General features: G+C 35.9%; 2 protein-coding genes across 3 annotated transcripts in view; one reads left to right on the top strand and one right to left on the bottom strand.

Moving 5' to 3' along the window:
* LOC592608 (vesicle transport through interaction with t-SNAREs homolog 1A) overlaps positions 1-9644 on the bottom strand; it is a 10094-nt gene extending 450 nt beyond the window's left edge. Inside the window, exons 1-8 of one of the 2 annotated variants that reach the window (XM_030990917.1) lie at positions 9512-9644; positions 7599-7657; positions 7052-7162; positions 6143-6226; positions 5262-5346; positions 4613-4683; positions 4062-4123; positions 1-2159 (exon numbers count right to left, since the gene is read on the bottom strand). The exon at positions 1-2159 is cut by the window's left edge and continues 450 nt beyond it. In XM_030990917.1, the coding sequence (XP_030846777.1) occupies positions 2069-2159; positions 4062-4123; positions 4613-4683; positions 5262-5346; positions 6143-6226; positions 7052-7162; positions 7599-7657; positions 9512-9605 (657 nt within the window). In that variant the 5' untranslated portion in view covers positions 9606-9644 and the 3' untranslated portion in view covers positions 1-2068. The remainder of the gene's footprint in view (positions 2160-4061; positions 4124-4612; positions 4684-5261; positions 5347-6142; positions 6227-7051; positions 7163-7598; positions 7658-9511) is intronic. The other variant, XM_030990918.1, reaches the window with a different exon arrangement.
* A 2457-nt stretch (positions 9645-12101) lies between these two features.
* LOC592626 (60S ribosomal protein L34-B) lies at positions 12102-17473 on the top strand. The gene is made up of 6 exons (XM_792139.5): positions 12102-12206; positions 14115-14186; positions 14691-14704; positions 15189-15268; positions 15909-16012; positions 17313-17473. The coding sequence occupies exons 2-6, from the start codon at positions 14122-14124 to the stop codon at positions 17389-17391; spliced, it is 342 nt and encodes a 113-aa protein (XP_797232.1). The 5' UTR covers positions 12102-12206; positions 14115-14121; the 3' UTR covers positions 17392-17473.
* Positions 17474-18450: the final 977 nt, after the last annotated feature.

Below are 18450 nucleotides of genomic sequence, written 5' to 3'. Positions count from 1 at the left end.
TGTTACGCCTCATGCCAAATTAATTATAACATGAATATACAATGACCAATGCATTTAGCAAGCATATAACATGAACTGGATATACTGTTTCGAAAATTTGAGGGCAAACAAAAGATTCAGTGAAAGTAAAAACAATATTCTAGGCTAACACTGTGACTCAATAATAATTGCATTTTAGTGAGAAATGCTAAACAGGACCTTTCTTCCTGGTGAAAATAATAGTTATTCCAACAGATCCATAAGGATTCAATACAAGCATTCATACTATGCACATTACTTTACAAACTTGGCTATTGCATTACACATTCAGTCATTGCTGTGTCAAACAAAAACTCGATAAAAATAAACAAAACGTATACATGCAAGATTGCAGATGACCTACAGACTTAGCACAATAACATTGGCTATATACATAACATCCACTCAAAGCTTATTATAGGGTGTCAAGTCATGTACCTTTAGAGACAGTTAACTCCCTTCTGGCTCTCAACAGATGATACAATATATGTCTAAGACAGAAGAAAGGACGTTTCATTACATGGCTGGTAGCCATAATAAATATCTGTACATATGTAAACATTCATCTTCTCAAATGCGACTAAGGGTCGATACAGTAAACTGCCGCAAAATAAAACAACGCAGCTGTGTTTTTTTGATGAAAATGAATGCAACTGCATACAACAAAGGTATTCACATATTCAATTTAATAGCTCTTGCTTATTTCTGCCTCGCAGAAATTTCATTACATCAATTACAGAGATTGAGTTTTGGCAATTTGTGAGTGTTTTCCTAGTGAAAAGGTGTTATAGTATAATTTGTTCTTTAAACCTCCTGCTATACATCCTTTTTTTTTTTAATTTTCCATTTTTTTTAAAGAAGACATTTATATCAAAGTTGAACTAACTGTTTTATGGAAATCCAACCTTAACAGACATTTACTCTAACAAAAAAGCAAAAAAGGTCAAAGAAACAGACTGGTGAAAGTTTGAATTAAATCTGACAAAAGATAAGAAAGTTATGAATTTTTCGAAAGTTGTAATCACTACACGTATGAGCACTTCAGTTATGTCACTGTAATAAAGTGCCAGACTACTTTCCCATTTATTTCAACACACGTAAACAATCAAAATTTATTCAGGAACTGGATGGCCTTTTTGTTTTTGAGAGGACCTATAATAATGTGCTACCCATAAATGTTTTTGAGTAGTGCCCAAAGGGAGAAGGTACTTAAAAGAAAAAGAGAAATTAATGATAATTTTTTTTTGTACAGAACAAATGGGAGAGCTATCCAATGTCTACGTAACAATCCACTGACCATATTGCTAATTTTAGATTGGCATGGATTTAATGATCTCATTTTTCAAACATTCATAAATCCCTTATTATTGGCTTGATATATTTCAAACTTTCGCCTTTCTGTTTCTCTTACTTTTCTGCTTCCATACCAATGAAGTTATTACATAGATTTAATTGGCCTTTAACCTTTATAATGCTGTCAAATAAATATTCTCATACCCTTCTGTATTTACACATCCCACCTAGACGGACACAAAACATGAACATTTCCAGTAATTACCATTTCACATATATTTTGGGTTGTACGACAGTTGCAGTACTCTATGGTCAATAACTAGATATCCTAGACTAACTAAATTATCAACTTCAACCCTGGACCAAACACAAAACCTAACCCTAAACCTAAACCTCTCTTACCAAGTGCAACCCTAACCCCAAACCTAGTCTGCAAACACAGACTTTGATTTGGCACTTGACTCCAATTCCTAAAGCCTCAAGCAGAGTCTAGATCTCAGTTTCTGGCTGTGTCGTATAATGAGCAGCTGAAGTGCGGAGCCTTTTGTTATCTCGTAATGCAAACGCTGTTAAGCACTTAGCACTCAAGAGTTCTGATTCTAAAACAGTTTAATGCACAATACTACCAACTGGCTACCTAGGGGTGGATTGGAATGCAAACCTTGGCCGCCACGTCTACCCCCCTCGACGTTCCTTGTAGGTCTCCGTTTGCTTCTCAAAGGCAGGAATGAGCAGGGTAACCTAGGAAAAGCCGTTATCATTTCTTTGCGATGAAGTAGATTGCCAGGATAATGACGCTTAAGATGATCAGGCCTAGGAACAGCATGATTAGTCGATTTTGAAGGATCCTATGAGGGATAGAAAAATAATTTCTCATCTAAGTTTCATATTAATATTAATGTTTGTTTGTTGTTGTAATCTTTCCTGTACATTATGCTATGAATGCTTGGGAACTACGCTTGTACAAGGCTTAAGGACTTTATTATATGTAGTTCCCCATTTCATTTTCTAAATTTGTTCATGAATTATTTTGTATCAATGTAAGTTTTAATCGAGATGAAATAAATGCGAATTGAAGTGAATTGAATTAAGTTAGGGCAAAATTGAATGAACTAGAATGGTACAGTTTGACCTGTCTATAAAGGCCACTCAAGGGGACAGAAAAAGGTGATAACTGTAGTCAGGTGGCCTTTCTAAACAGGTTCTAAAAGACACATTCTTTCTCAATAGAGACAAAATACTTAGCCACTTTAGACAGGTGGCCTTTATATAGAGGTGTCAACTAAGTAAGGTTTGACTGTACTGTAATAAAGTAAACTGTTATAAAGACCGCTCTAGGGTGACATTAAAAGTAATGTTTAAAGGGAGGTGGTCTTTATAGACAGGTTGCTATGATATGGATTTCGAAGAGAACACTATTCAAGGGAAACAATAAACTTGTCTTTATAGACAATTTGGCCCTGTTTCATAAAACTTATCAATAACACGTTACGATAACTGTTGAAAACTATTGAAACCTGGCATTTTTGCTGGCTGAGAGCTGGTTTGTCATAGAAATTTTGCTATTTTTTTGTTATAACAAGTCTTATTAAACAGAGCCCAGGTCTTTCTATACAGGTAGCTGCTACAGCAGGTTAAAATGTAAGCAAAATGTTCTGATCTAATTTACAACTCAACCACCTGAGAGAATGGGAATGCATGTTTAAGGTCATAAATAATTCAAGACAATTATAAGTTAGTTCCCTGCATCTGTAGAAGCCATTATAGGGTGATTTTTGCAAGGCCTTCTTTACAAAACAAATTTACCATTCAAATAAATAATGATGGTGTGATAGCACAAATGCAATTACAAAGCAGGATAAAAGCATTCCATTGCCATATCTGATAGATTGAACAAAAACTACATCAGGACGGACGGGAGTAAACTGTTGGTCTTACAGTCAAACCTGTCTATAAAGGCCATTCAAGGGAAACAGAAAAAGTGGCCACTGTAGACAGATGGCCTTTCTAGAAAGGTGGCTGCTAAGGTTTGACCATACAAATTTATTATCTGACTTTACTTATCTGACAATATGTTCACTCCAATATAGTAGTCTTATACAAATTCATAAATATTGGCCAACTTTCAGGCACCTACATGTAGGAGATAATTTGACTGAGAATTCATTAATTTTACTTTTCTCAGTGAAGCAAAAGCTCCAGAAGTGAGACAGGGAAATATATTGAAATATGGACCATTGATAATGGATGCATGTCTACAGATGATGTAGAAGTACATGTAACAAAGATTAATTCGTGCATGATATCAGGATGAATCTGTTTCAATTTGTTTTGTAATATCTTTAATTTCTGCTTCAAATTATATTAAAGTATTTTATATATTTTAATGTTGAATATCTTCCTCACATTGTTTGTTATTGTTTTTTATTTGCATTTAGTTTGCTGTTAGTTTAGACAGCAGGTACTTAAATTGAAGAGGGAACCCTGTTTCAACAAAAGTGAATATAAATGAAATGAAAAAAGAAAAGAAAAGAAATAAACAAATATTACATTCATAATCAGTCATTCTACACATTTTTTCTTGCTATGACTCACGGTTTTGCTGCCATAACCCATGATTGCACTATAGAGGTCAGGTGGATTGAAACATGCAGGTGGGAAGCATACATGTATATAAAAACGAAATAAAAGTATTCACAGAGTAGCAAGATGGAATAAATTGAGTATATAGGGGGCGACATTCACCATACCTACGCATCATTGCACTGAGTACTCGTGAGCTTTGGCCGACGTTGGAGTCCATGTCCCGTAACTGGTTAGAGAGAATAAAAAACATTGATTTTTTGTTTTATTATGCTGTGTTACTCTCTTCCATAAGTCATGCTGGTTTCATGTATGTATATGTATGTGTTGATGAGTCAAACATACATAAAATAACTTATTTTTTTATAATTTTTCATTTAATGTAACCTTTTTTTAGCTAGCCAGTACCCTTGTTTCAATAGTTCTGCAGAATGTATTAAACTTATGAAAATATGAACTATAATCTGTTTATTTCTTTCTGAATTATTTTGTATCAAATAGTCGAGTTATCACAAAAAATCTTATAGCACTATATTCATTTAAGAACAAATGTCCATTAGATTAAATTTCATTACGGTACCCTCTTTTTATTACAGAGTTTTGTGTTACAGAGTATTTAACAGTAGATGCATTCAATTATTTTGAATTCTTGTGTTTTTTAGCATTATTGAACAATACAAAAGAATAATAATCTGAATTACAACATGTAAGTACTCACTCTATTTCTTGATCTGTCAATTTTTTCTCTGTCTCTATGCAAGTTATCCACGATATCTTGCCCAAGTTGCTCTGTAAGTTAATGAATAAACCAATGAATATTATTACCGGTGAAGTCATTAATTAGCTGCAGATACATTATATGGGGGTTCCTACACCATTGACACTACAATATAATGAAGTCAACAACTAACTCTTCATAGTTACCGACACAGCTACTAACACCATATATTCTCCTTATTTTAAGTTTAAAGTCGATGCGCTAGTGCCCTTTGGTAAGGCATTAATCCTCGGAGAGGACTTTAAGCCGTCGGTCTTCTGGTTGCTAACTAACAAGCATTTATTGCTTTCTTAGCTGTCAGGTAAAATAACCACCACTACCACTACCACTAACCCTTTATAGCTACTGACAATAACTATATGTATTACTTTTGATTAATAAATATTCTAACTGCATTGTGTATCGAGCAAGATTAAGAATTGCAGATAATGAATTATTAGCATTTTGTAGTGTAGCAGAATACATGTTTTAGAATTATCGGAAGTAAGTGTGTCTGAAAAATCGCAGAGTTACCAGAGGGGCAATGCATTATGGGAACGTATATCACTGTATGGGGTAGCGAGAATTACACCAAACTCCATCATCTTACCCGTCTCTATTGTCATTCTGTAGCCAGCATCTAATTTTCTTGATGTCCGGTCTAGTCTCTCTGTGTTGTCTAGTAGTCTTGTTTTCTGGAAAGTGAATCGATTAAGATGATTGGTATTCATGACTTTGGCTGCAAATTTTCACCAGCACATGTCAGGAATCAATAAGCCAGTTCGTAAATAGCTTTGGAATGCACAGCCCCAAAATATCCACAGATCTTTAACAAGCTGGATTCTTCCCACTTGTGCATTTTAGAATAATTACTAACAAAGTGATGGAGGAGCTTCATGAATACCTTTTGTTTGCCTCTTGAGAAGAATACTTCCACCTGTGTATCAGATAAATGTACTGTCGGTGCATAAATGAATACTGATTACATTACTTTCATGAGCATGATACCAGTATTCGTCCCAATGGTTTTACAACTTGGGAATGAATTACCTTTATCTGCTCATGCGCAAATCCTAATTACGAACTCGCTTATTACCTAAATAAGTGTTTGTGTTTCAGGAAATGCAAACTCATCAAAATGATATTTATAAATCAGCAACTTTTGAAATGACAACTTCAGCATTCTTTCCAATTATCCACTAAATCTTAAGTATTTATGAGCCATAGCAGTTCTATGGAAAGATTCAGGATTATTAGAGGTGGGCGAGAGATGTATTTCCAGGGAACAAGAATAAAGAAATCCTGCCAACCCACCCATTTCCTAGCCCCTCTTAAAATTGATGTGTAGAGTATTTTTTCTTATCCCCTTTCTTCCTTTATTTTCCCTCAATAGAGGACTGTGGAAAATTCAAAATTCATCATCCAAAACTTCCTATGGAGGTGGATACCTAAAATGATGACTCAAAGTTATGTTTTCTACCAGTTCCTAACCTGATCTTCTGAATTGCGATAATCATCCAGACCAAGCAGTTCTTCCCTTGCTCCATCATCTCTTGATGAAACCTTGGATCGTCTCTGTAAAATAATAGAAAAATTGTACAATCAGTAAAAAGATTAAATCATAATCAACCCTTATGGTCCCACTAAGGTTACAAACAAATTTCAACAACATACTCGGAAGAAAAAATTTCATTTTTAAAATTTGTTTATTGCCGCTATAAAGTGTTGGGGGCCTCATATTCGCCAAATATTTGATGGCAAAATTTCACTTAAATTGTATAATGTGAAAGAGGATGTCATTTAAGACACACTTCTGCAAAAATTTCCCCCCAAAAATGTGTTTGAAGACATATATTGATAAAAGAATACATGATTTGGATTTTCTGCTGTATGCAGAAAATTTACATTATGTATTCTTTCGTCGATAGTCGACCTCAAACACATTTGTTCTGGAAATACTTGCAAAAATGAGTCATAAATGACATCTTCTTTCTCATTATGAGTAAAATGTTGATGTCAAATTTTTGGGGCTCCAACACTTCAGAGGGGCTTCAATAATTCACACATTATCCCAGTAAAATAAATCTTGATAAATAAATTATGAGGCCCATGTTTAATCTGCAAAATCTTCTAAAACATTTGTTATTAACAAAATGAATTGAAAACAATTTCATGGTATATTCATGTAAACCATTGTCAGTGCATCAAGGAAATATGTTAGTTGATTCCTGTGACAATTATATAAAGAGTGGGTGACAAATGGGAATATTAATGTAGTGATATCACGCTTCATGATAAGTTATGATTTGTTCATGCTAGAGAAATTATGTGGAAGACAATTGCATAAAGAATTGTAATCAAGTAGACTGCAGTAGTTTCTGAGAATATCTTTTATCTTACAAGATCTTTTTCTAGCCGATTCAGCTCAGTCTGGTAGCTTTTTAACCTGGTGGTGAACTTTTGGCGTTCTGCGGACGGAATGTTGCGAATTTCAATGTTCATCTGCTCCAGCTAAAACGACACAAAAATAATACAAGATTAGACATATTTTTTTATATGATTTTATTTCTGCATTTTTCCAAACATAATAACAAAATAACAAAGAACATATAAACGTAAGGTATAATACAAAATATACAAACAATAATAACTTCATGTCAAAATGTTTTTTTTACACATATGTACATGTAATATGAAACTTAATATTTCTATAACATATTATTATAGATTTAAAGTATTATCCAAACTGTCAGTTGAAAAAGTGCAGGAGACCGCAATCATAACCAAAGCTTGACTACATGTAGGATGGCGGCCTCAACTTAGAACATGAATATAAAAACACTGTTCACTCTTTATCACACGAGAATGATACACTGGATATAAGTAATTCAAGTTATTAAGCAAATACCATTTAAAAGGTTAATGCAAATAAAGAGCTAAAACTTACCAATTCGTGAGCCTCATCAACCTGCTTTTCAGCTGAACTTGCCAATTGTTTCTTGTCATCTGTCAAAGATGAAAACAAAAATAATATACAAAAGTTAAATAAAAGCTTATTTTTCATGTCAAAGCAAGATCTACAACAACCTATACAGATAGTACAGGTTCAAATACAAGTACAACACAAGTCACAAGTTCAACAAAGATCATCTGATTATCTGAATAATAATACATCATCATGATCTAGACAGCAATAACCATCTGATTTGGGTCATTTCTTTAATAAAACTGACATTTGTTGTCATTCCCCAATACAGATGGCAACCCAGAGATCTCGTACCGTGGGGATGGTATAGGCCTATATGTGCATACTTTCGTCCACGACATTTTCTCCCCGATTTTCTTTATTTAGATCTAATTTCCTGATTTCTAAATCAGATGTAAATTAGGTCGGTATGTCATTTGTCCTAATTACAGTTATCAAAATTTGATAACTCAATATTAAATTGATAATTTACGGACTTACTTATATGAATTATCCAATTTGTATCTCCGAACGTTCATGCACTCGGAACATAGGGCTATATGACCCGGCGGCCAAAATATTTCCGGGTCAACCTACCAAAACATAGCCAAATGGCCAATCAGAGCACTCGTTTTGTGGGAGTTCGTTGGTCAAGCTGGGCTTACTCGTACGTAGCTACGGTAGCTATTGGACGTTCGAAAAGAAAAAATGAATATTCATCAACTAACACCAAGACGGATAATGTTGACGACGAGACTTTCTCGGATTAATCATTAATTTAGGATCTAAATGAGCAAGCTATCGTAAGTCAAATAAGCTATATATATGTTATTTTTAATTTGTGTTATAATTGCAGCAGTTATGAGGATGTAAAGAGTGAAAATCTCGTTGCATATCTCATTCATCGCGGTCCGGTCGAACCGAACCATTTGTTCCGTACAGTGCCTCACAGAAAGAGGTCCCCAGACTTCAGTCTCTGTAATCGGAGGTCTAGTGGAGCCAGACGTAGTCTCAGTGGAACAACCGACGATTAGAGAGACTGAAGCTTTCGGTCTAATCATGATCATGATAATTAATTAATCATCAAGTTATCAACTTTGAAAACTGTTCATTCTTCTGTTGAGTAAAAATATACATCATCATGTTTAGTTTGTAAATTCAGACCTCACTTGATCTTTCCTCGTTTTTTTTCTTTGATCACTGATACAGGCCTCTCGCCAAGAAATTAAAAACGCGTGGCGCGACCCGAGGGAAAATTTGACCCCCCCCCCCAAAAAAAAAAAAAAAAAAAAAAAAAAATGATTTTTTTTTTTTTTTTTTTTTAATTTAGACCCTCTAGACTAGATCTAAATTTATTTTTTACAAGTATTACAAGTAATTTGATGAATTTTTAATACCATACCTACCAACCCTTACGAATAATTCAGAATATTCTGTTATTTGGAGATTTCTATGACCAGAAAATCCGGAATTTTCTGATTTTTCAACAAAAAAACAAAAAACAAAAAAAAAATTGATTTTTTTTTTTTTTTTTTTTTTTTTTTTTTTTTTTTTTAAGAACGCGTGGCGCTAGGTCGGGCCCATCAGGAACGTTATCTGTGTACGCGAGGGCCATGCACTGATAGTTACTTTCATCTGTGACCAGGTGACAACATCATCCATCTCTTGCCCCGCGCCGAGCCCAAGGTCCAACGCGCCAGAAGCCAGCGGGGGTGGCGCGGCGAAGGCGAAGCGTAGTAACTAGTAATATAAATACACACATGTACACAGACACACAGTCAATCAATTAAATTTATCAAGCAGACCACGTAGCCAACAGATGGGCGTTATTTACAGTCTCAAAAACTAACATCTTAGTCCTAAAATAAAATTAAATAATGTAAATCACTTCTTACTTCCACTGAGAATTGGAATTTTGTTGATTTTTGATGTAATTTCTGCAGAAACTGCAGCAAATTGATGTTCGAATTCCTCCATGGCGGCTGCCATTTTGTGGGACGTAGCTGAGCTGAGACTAGCCAAAGTTTTTCCTAGAGTTTTAGTGGCGCATCCATTGCCAATCTAGGCGAAGAAATCACTATTTTCATTTTTTTTTTTGCGTCGACTGCTCACAATCAAGCCCAACCTGTAACCTGCCGAGCTTGAGCTATATAAGAGAGAAACACTTTTCTTAAATATCTGTTTGAGAAACTTAAGAAAAACAAGCAATAAGTTGGGTAGAAACATTGCTTCTTACAAAATAGTGTAGACAAATGGTGCTAGAGTCTAAACCAAAGTGGTAGCTAATAGAAAGATAATGCCTTTTATGATTTCTTTATATATGTTAATATTATATTATACTGCGGTGTAATTATATAGGTATATTACACAAATTAAGTAAAATAGAGCTGTTGCATTGCCAGATTTGGCAGATAGCTATTTTATTATACGATCTCCATTGTAAATCATGATGGAGCTATATTGAATGACCTAATAATTTGGCGCCGATATCGCAGCCCCCCCCCCCCAAAAAAAAGGAGAAGGCCGGTATACCGTGGCCTACCTTGTAGATCTTTATGTTATTTTCAAGTACCCCAAAATTGCCCTTTTTACATAGGAAAGTGCCCATTTTATTTTGGAACGTACCCCATCACTTTTCACCTATGTAAGTGCCTCTTTTTAGTACGAGAAATGCCCCTTTTCAATTTTGATAAGTGCCCCTTTCACCTCTGAAAAATACCTTATACATATTTGAGAGGTGCCCCTTATGATACCCCCTCCTTTTTTAATAACTATACCCCTTTTTAAATTACGATAAGTGCACCTTTTATTTTTACATGTGCCCCTTTTCCTTTCTCAGAAGTGCCTCTTTTCTTATGATAGGTTCCCCCACATTAAAAAAGAGCTCTTTCCCCTTTTCATGAATGCCCTTATTTCCGGCTATGAAAAGTGTCCCTTTTCATTCTCATAAGTATATACTCCATTTCATATCTGGTCAATGCCCCTTTTCAGGTACGATAAGTGCCCCTTTTCACCTCTGACAATTTCCGTTCTTCATAAATTCCCCTTTTAAATTCTTATGAATGCCCCTATCAAATCTGATGGGTTCCCCATTTCCGTCGACGAATGCCCATTTATCATTCTCATACTAAGTGCCTTTTTTCATCCCTGGTGAGTGCCTTTTTTCAGGTATAGGAAGTGCCCCATTTTCACCTCTGATAAATAATTACCGTTTGTACCTGACGCCTGCTCCTTTTCTTATTTCTGAGAGGTGTCTTAACCCTTTCGATAAGCTTAGTGTCCCCTTTTCCTCTCATCAATAAATGTGCTCCTAATTTAAAGTGACTAGGAGCAATTTCGCCCAAAGCTCACTCGCTATATCACATGTATTTATATAATTATGTTACTTATTGAGTATGTGCTTATAACCCCATCAGGATTGGGTTTTTTTTTCTTTGTTATAAGATGCAATTTTTCGCACTGTGACCTCAAAAATCTTTAAAATTTTCCTGGCTCGCAAATGAATATTCAGACCATCACACCCAACTGCATGTACTTTGTAAGATACTTTGTAACAAATATTGCAAGCATCCCAGATAATAAGTAATCACAATGTAGGGGTATAAACCAATGTCTAAAAAATCTCGAAGCGAATAATTATGCAATGCAAATATTCGCTTCGCTTCGAAATTTCCCTTTGTAGGTGCCCTTTTTTTCCAGGAAGTGCCCTTTTTGTTGGTGCCCCCCCCCCCACTTTAGAAGTAGCTCCGCCACCCCTAGTTCTAGGGATCCATGATTTACTTTAGGATGGTTTTACTTTCATGTACACCCTCATTGATGCTCTTCTCGTCCTGTTTTTTACAAAATTAAAGAAGAAAATTAGAAAAGAAATATAAAAGATGAAGAAACAAGATTTTAGAAATTGAACAAAATGCCCAGTTAGCTTATCTAAACATTTGCCCTGGGAGGGAAGATATCCATCTGGTATAATATAATGTTAGACTATTCCAATTCAAATGTGATTTTGAAATAAATCAGCTTAAAAATTATAGTATGTCATAGAAACGCTTTTGAGAAAGGTTAATCGTACCATTTTAGCTTTGCATTATGTGATTGCATTCGTTTCCATTTTTGTATGGGGGCCTTTGGGAGTGCTTTAGGGTTCTTGGATTCATTGTCTACACATGTCTGCCTCACCGGCCCTACCCCCCCCCCGCCCTCACACCCCCCCCCCCCCCCCCCCCCCCCCCCTCAACAAAGTACATAATATAGACCACTCCCATAGGCAAGACGTGTACCTTCAAGTAGCATATTTTACGTTGCCAATTTAATAGCTTGATATTTATGGAACAAAGACAATTTTTGACAAATACTATTGCATGAAGGATACAAATAACCAATTCATTCCGTGTTTCATTTAAGACTAAAATCTTTTATTTTTGAAATAATATATATAGTTCTGCTTTATTCACAGTGTATATAGTACAGTACTATACAGCATGCAGTACGTACACAAAACATACGTAGGTCATTTATATTGCAAAAAGAATGAGCCCTCTACGACCTTTTCAGACAGTTGTGAAATCTTCTCAGTGGAAACCTGAGAAAAAGGTTAGAAAAATCCACTAGTATCCAGGAATATGTGATGTTATATACGAAACTAATATGATATAATTGTTTTTGTATACCTAAGGATTCATATCGTTCATTACATTTTGTTTTTTGATCTCAAAGAAATAAGAAATGGTCCAATTTATGTCGGTAAACGTCGGGTAATCCGTGCGTATGTAGGCGAACGCGAACGCTCGATAATCTAAAATGAAAGATCTTGATTCTCGGGTAGACTAGATCCACTAATTTTAGTGCTGGGGCAACGTACGATAAACATGATTCGATTTTAAATTATGAAATCATACATAAGTTTAAATTAGGGTCTATATGCCCTTTTAACTAATTCAAAATGGACATTGGAAATGAAATCCTGGTACTGAATAAACTGGCCTCTCGACGTCTCGTCACGTCTGTTTTTAAATTGAATTTGAATACGCTCCCATTGACATGCATGTTGTGGTGCATTTATGAATGCATTGAGTGCAATTTTATGGCAAAAATAAAACTGGGGATAAATCTCGAAGTTGATGTTTATTCACCAAGACCAAGCATTTACACTTGCATGTAGATCTAGTCTAGATTCTAGATCTTGATTTGGAGATGGTAGAAGAAGTGCTGTGCCCGTGGAGCGGAGAGAATGTGTTGGCTGTTGCAATGTTGTCGGTAGGGGCGCTGGTCTGAGAATAAGGATTGTTCACGTAAATGCGGACAAATCACCTTTTTTTTTCCTCAGCGCTCTGCAGGTGAAGGGTTCCCAATCCGCGCTGGCAATTGAAAGTCTGATTCGCGTAATAAAATTCCACCAGTTCACCATCTACTTTTGGAAGGCCCGCCTACGGCCTAGCCTAGGTTCAGGTTGTCCGTCTTCCCCGAGGATTTATCGCTCAAAACATGAAATGAAAGTCTCTGTTCAAAGTCAACATGGTCAATGTGAAATGCATCAAGAAAATCATTGCGGAATCGTTTTTCGCATTGCCAACGCGGAATCCTTCCTGAATATGCGGATGATCGTATATGCGGACAATCGTTTAGATCTATGCGGACGATCCTTATTCCTGGTTGTTGGGGTCTTGCCTTTGGACTTCAGTTTGGCTGTGCCATTTATTTTGCCGGGCATTGACTTGGGAAATGTGTTAGTTTTTTTGTTGTAGCTGGTGACCGATGTTGTGGTCTTGGTTGGGGCCTTATGATTATGACGGGGTGACCAAAGCTTGCGAATATTTTACAAATATTAGGAAGTTGACATTCGATCCATGTGTCCATGATTTCTCGTATTCTATTTCTACACAAATTCATTTACATGTAGAGCGACACTAATCAAATTATTATCAAATGGACTGCAAAGTTCTTTAATCCAAATAGGTCTAGAAAATTTATTGTGAAAAAAGTCTTGAGATATCGAGATCTCATAATTCAGATCGGCATGTGCTGCAAGCGTGCAACTGACTAAAAAGTCATTAAAAAAAACGGGACCTTGTCCTTAGTTCGCCCTGTGCGCACAGGAGTTTACAGCTAATTTATCCCCCAAAATGGATCCATTAAATATTAAATTATTGCATATTCTGCAAGGCGAAATTGCCGAAATATCATACAATCAGTTGTTTACCACTTTTACTTATGATTTTGCTCTCAAATAAAGATTTCCAGACCCTTGTCTGTAACTATAAGTTCATATATTTTTGGAACGAAAAATATATATTTTTTTTTAATAAAGAATTTAACTCCCACCCTTTTCCATTGACCGATCCTACCTTTCAAGATAGAAAATATTGTGTTTAAAAACCTATCATGTCAACATCAGTAGTTGGCCAGGGCATGCCTTCCTTGTGGTATGTAATGTCATATTGTCCATCGATTTAGTTATAATAATTGTTCTAAACTTTCTTCTATTTTTTCTCTTCTTTACAGCAACAAGATGGTGCAACGACTTTGTTTCCGCCGTAGGCATACCTACAACACCAAATCCAACAAGGTCAAAATGTGAGTAGAAGATTTTTCCATTGGATTCAAAGACGTGGCTGTATACGATTGCATCAGTTAACAACTCGATTATTCATACCTTTACCAAGCTTTGTAATTTTTAATGTATGTGAAATATGATGAGTCCCGGTTTAAGTTTCTTTAGAATGTGACATTATTTAAAGCCTACATGTAAAAGTATAAAACAGTAGCCTTAATTCAACCAAGCTTTCATTCTTGAGTTACAAAAAAAAATAAAAAAATTACAAGGCCTATGAATAAAAGTACAATGACCTGATGTATTACGGTACTATGTTTTACTCGACTTCCAGAGAAATTCATGTGTATGATATGTCTTAAATTAGCAAAAAGGAGGGGGCCAGGGGGGGGGGGGTCCGTGGGGTGAACAAGGACTATTCCCAAAATGTCACCTACAATTTGTTTTCTACTTTTGAACTCTTGTCTTGTTTTTGTTGTAATTGGTGACCTCTAACTTTATTTTTTGATTATTTTCTTTCCTTACAGTGTGAAGACACCAGGTAAGTTATTTGCTGTTGATTCTGTCCTTCATAACAATCTCACAAAAATGAGTCCTAAACTCCAAATGAAGACTCGTCTCAATAAACAATGAACCTGCTGATTGAAATGAGACTGTCCCCAATTGACATATTCTTAGATTTTGTGTTAGTCAAATAAGTCAATAGTTGGTACGTGTTTATGTTTTTGCCAAGTAAAAAAGGCCTACCAGTGAAAAGGGGAATGTATTGTACGTTTATGAGAGGAGAATAAAGCTAGAAAGCTATACTAATTATATAATATTAAAAAAATACAAATCTATGATAGCAGTGAACTACACAGACTTAACGTTAAATTTTGCTCTTTAGCACTGACAATGCAAAGTGGATGATGATAGTTGCCTTTTAGTTGAGTAACTGTATAAAGAGGGAACAAGATTATGTTTTGAGGGTTTACAAAGAGTTGTGGAATGTTATTCCTAGTAATATGTACCTTGTTTTTATGCAGGTGGTCGCCTGGTCTACCATTACCGCAAGAAGAAGCCGTCACCTGCCAGGTGTGGCGACACCGGTGTAAAGCTCAAGGGAGTAAGTGAACTCTCCTTACATTTTATCATTAACCGATATCCATATTCATTTATGTGCGTCCGTCAATACCAATACCTCCGTCATGCTGCCAAGCTGATTCCAAACCCATCCCAAATTGATTGACGTTTGGCTATTCAATTAGGTGTAATGTGTTCAGTTGTGTTGTTCTGTTATCAGTCTGGTGTTGAGCCTGGTGATGTGACTGGAATATTGGGAAGTGGAGAGGTAGTTCACAGATTCATAGAGCATGAAATGTCCATCTCTTCGAAAATACAATACATGGCCTTGTCTTTGGTATAGTCAAAGAGTCCCTCAACTCCTGAAAGGACTTTGAATTCATAAGCCAGTCAGTAACAGACTTTAAAAGAGTTTAAGCGGAAGTCTTAGATGATTAATATGTAGATCAAAGTTTGTATGCTTTTCGTGTTATCCTGTCATTCATATGAATTTTCTGAGGTAAATGGTGGAGCGAACAGTCATGGGAAAATGTGAAAGGACACTTAACCTAATTCTATGTGTAACATGTAAGTATATAGCATCTAGAGGGGAGACATGTTGCACCAACCCCTTGAAAAAAGGCAAAGAATGTATAGATCAGACATCAAGATTCTAAATCATGCATTGTCCTTTTACTATGCAGGTTCAAGCCGCCCGCCCTAAGAAGCTCATGGCTCTGTCTAAGCCCAAGAAGAAGGTCTCCAGGGCCTACGGAGGATGTCTCTGTGCCAAGGCAGTCAAGCAGAGGTAAGCATTAAAATTCAGCCCAGGGACCCGTGTCACGAAGCCTTTTTTCAATGACAAATGACATAAATCAGTGACAAATCTGTTGACAACCAATCAGAAGCAAGGATTTTCAGTAGCTTATAACAAAAACTGTCATTTGTCACTGATGACAAGTTTTGTGAAACGCCCCCCAGGTAGCAGTAATGCCCAAGGCATTTTTTACCAAACAGTCATGTACAACATCTTCTGAGAGCAAAAAGGGCATTAACTCTAGACTTGCATACAATAGTATAAGTTAACATTCTCTTGGCTCTCAGCAGACAGTAACTCCTTGGAATTCCCCAGGATTGTGTTAGATAATTACGACATACAAAGGGAATGACTATTACTTATGAATGTATTGTGAGGCAGGCCCTTGGTCCAGTCTTTCAGACTTTGATGGGTGCGACTCTCGTGTGATTTCCCAATCAGTTGCAGTGTTACAATCACATATCTTCAGAGTTGTTAAAAAAAGAACCAGACAGTAGTCGAGTTGCAATAGATTGGGATGAAGATCGGGATGAATCACAAGTGATTTATAAGATAGGGCCCAGGGCTATCATTAAATTCAACGCTTGTGTCGGAAATAAAAGCATTTTAGTTTTCATTTTTGATAAAATACTTGGCCAAATTTGGTATTGAATTAAAGCTTTTGGCCAACTGTTTTACCCGAAGTGTAACAGATATGTGGTTTTCATACTGGGTCATTATGCTGTACATACTTCTATCCGAGTGTATTTAATGTGACACGTTTATTTTGCCTAATTGTGAATTAGCTTTGTGATGTCATAATGGCAATCAGAAAGTATTCTGCATTCAAATTTACCCTTAAACTAAAATACTTAGATTCAATCTGAATAAGTCTTGAGCTATTTGAGCTGTATACAGGCCCACATTTCTGTATGTAGCTGGATGTAGGCTCACTCATGTTGTGTTTCAAAATGTGTCAGTCCTTTTCCAGGCTCCATATTTAACATTTGATGCTGGAATGTAAATTAAAGATGCCATATTGTAAAACTATATGTCCTAATGCAGATCATTCTAGAATGTTTTAGTTTGAAAGTACATTTTGATACGAAATACTTTCTGATGGCCATTATGACATCACAAAGCTAAACACACTAATAAGTCTTTGAATCCTTCATGAAATGAGAATGATAGAATAAGCTCTATAATTGCCATTGATCCGTAGCATCTTATTGAAATTAACTCATATTCTCTTTTTTTTATCCCGTCTACCTCCCCACTTTTCCCACTTCCTCCATAACCCGCACCTTTACAGGATCGTGCGTGCTTTCTTGATCGAGGAGCAGAAGATCGTGCATAGAGTACTCAAGGCCTCTCAGGGAAAGAAGAAATAGACACCAAGCTTGTCAAAAGGGATGGGATTCATCAATGTCAATAGTCTGTACAAATAAATTTGTGGGCACCAGCAAAAAAAAATGAAACGTGTGCAGTGTGATCCTTTGATGTCTGCCACTCTGCCTCGAGTTGAAATGGCCAGAGACATACCCCAGCTAACAACTAAATTATTCAAACCCCTACCAAGTTCTGTAGTTTGTTTAGTACTTATGTGAAAAATTGATTTGTCCCGATTTCTGTTTCTAGAGAATGTGACCAGCCCACCTTTCACACACAACACAAACAAATGAAATTTACAAGGAGTATGAATGATTAAGTTGTTAACTGTACATGTTTAGATGAAGTTTGAGTCTGAGAGTTAAGGTGAAAGTGGATTTTTTACACAAGCTGATGTGCATGTCATATATTGGTCACACTGATGAGACTCACGCGAGACTGAAGGTAGATCAAACAAGAACAAAATAAAATGAAAAATCACAATGGCAAAGCATCCGGTCTGTTTGGAGTAATTTAGATGCTAATTATTTACTTTATTTATTTAAATTATAATGTTTAGCTTGCAGTCTGGCAAAGTACATGTATATATCATTTTCATAAGATTGTCTGGGCAGCAAGTCAACTAGTTGTAATTCTCTAAAAAGGAACAAATAAATCATAGATTTATTTTATTATTTTCAAGCTTGACTATATAGATAATGGATAAATTTACCTATGTGTAACATGTTGATTTGTTGCCATATTTGATTCGCCATATCCAGAAAACTCCCAAATTGATATTTGGCTGGATGTTGAAGTTTTGTAGAAGTTCCGAGCAAATACCTTTGAATTGTGTGAGAATATGGCAGATTGAGAGACTGAAATAAGAGAAAAACAGAAAGAAAGTACATGTAGTTTCCAAGTACAAATTCTTAGTTGGTGCATGGAGAAATTCATGGCCTGGCTCTGCAGTCTGCATTATCCAAGCCTTTCACCAGCTTTTCTGACGCTGATGGTCCTACTTTTGCTTGGGGTTTGTCAAAAGAATTAGGGGTTGAGTCGGGTGTATTGCTGTGTTTAGA

Source organism: Strongylocentrotus purpuratus, unplaced genomic scaffold, assembly GCF_000002235.5.
Source record: "Strongylocentrotus purpuratus isolate Spur 01 unplaced genomic scaffold, Spur_5.0 spur5_scaffold_19, whole genome shotgun sequence".
NCBI classification, from domain to species: Eukaryota; Metazoa; Echinodermata; class Echinoidea; order Camarodonta; family Strongylocentrotidae; genus Strongylocentrotus; species Strongylocentrotus purpuratus.
The sequence above is the reverse complement of the archived record's forward strand: the minus strand, read 5'-3'. Positions and strand labels throughout refer to the sequence as shown.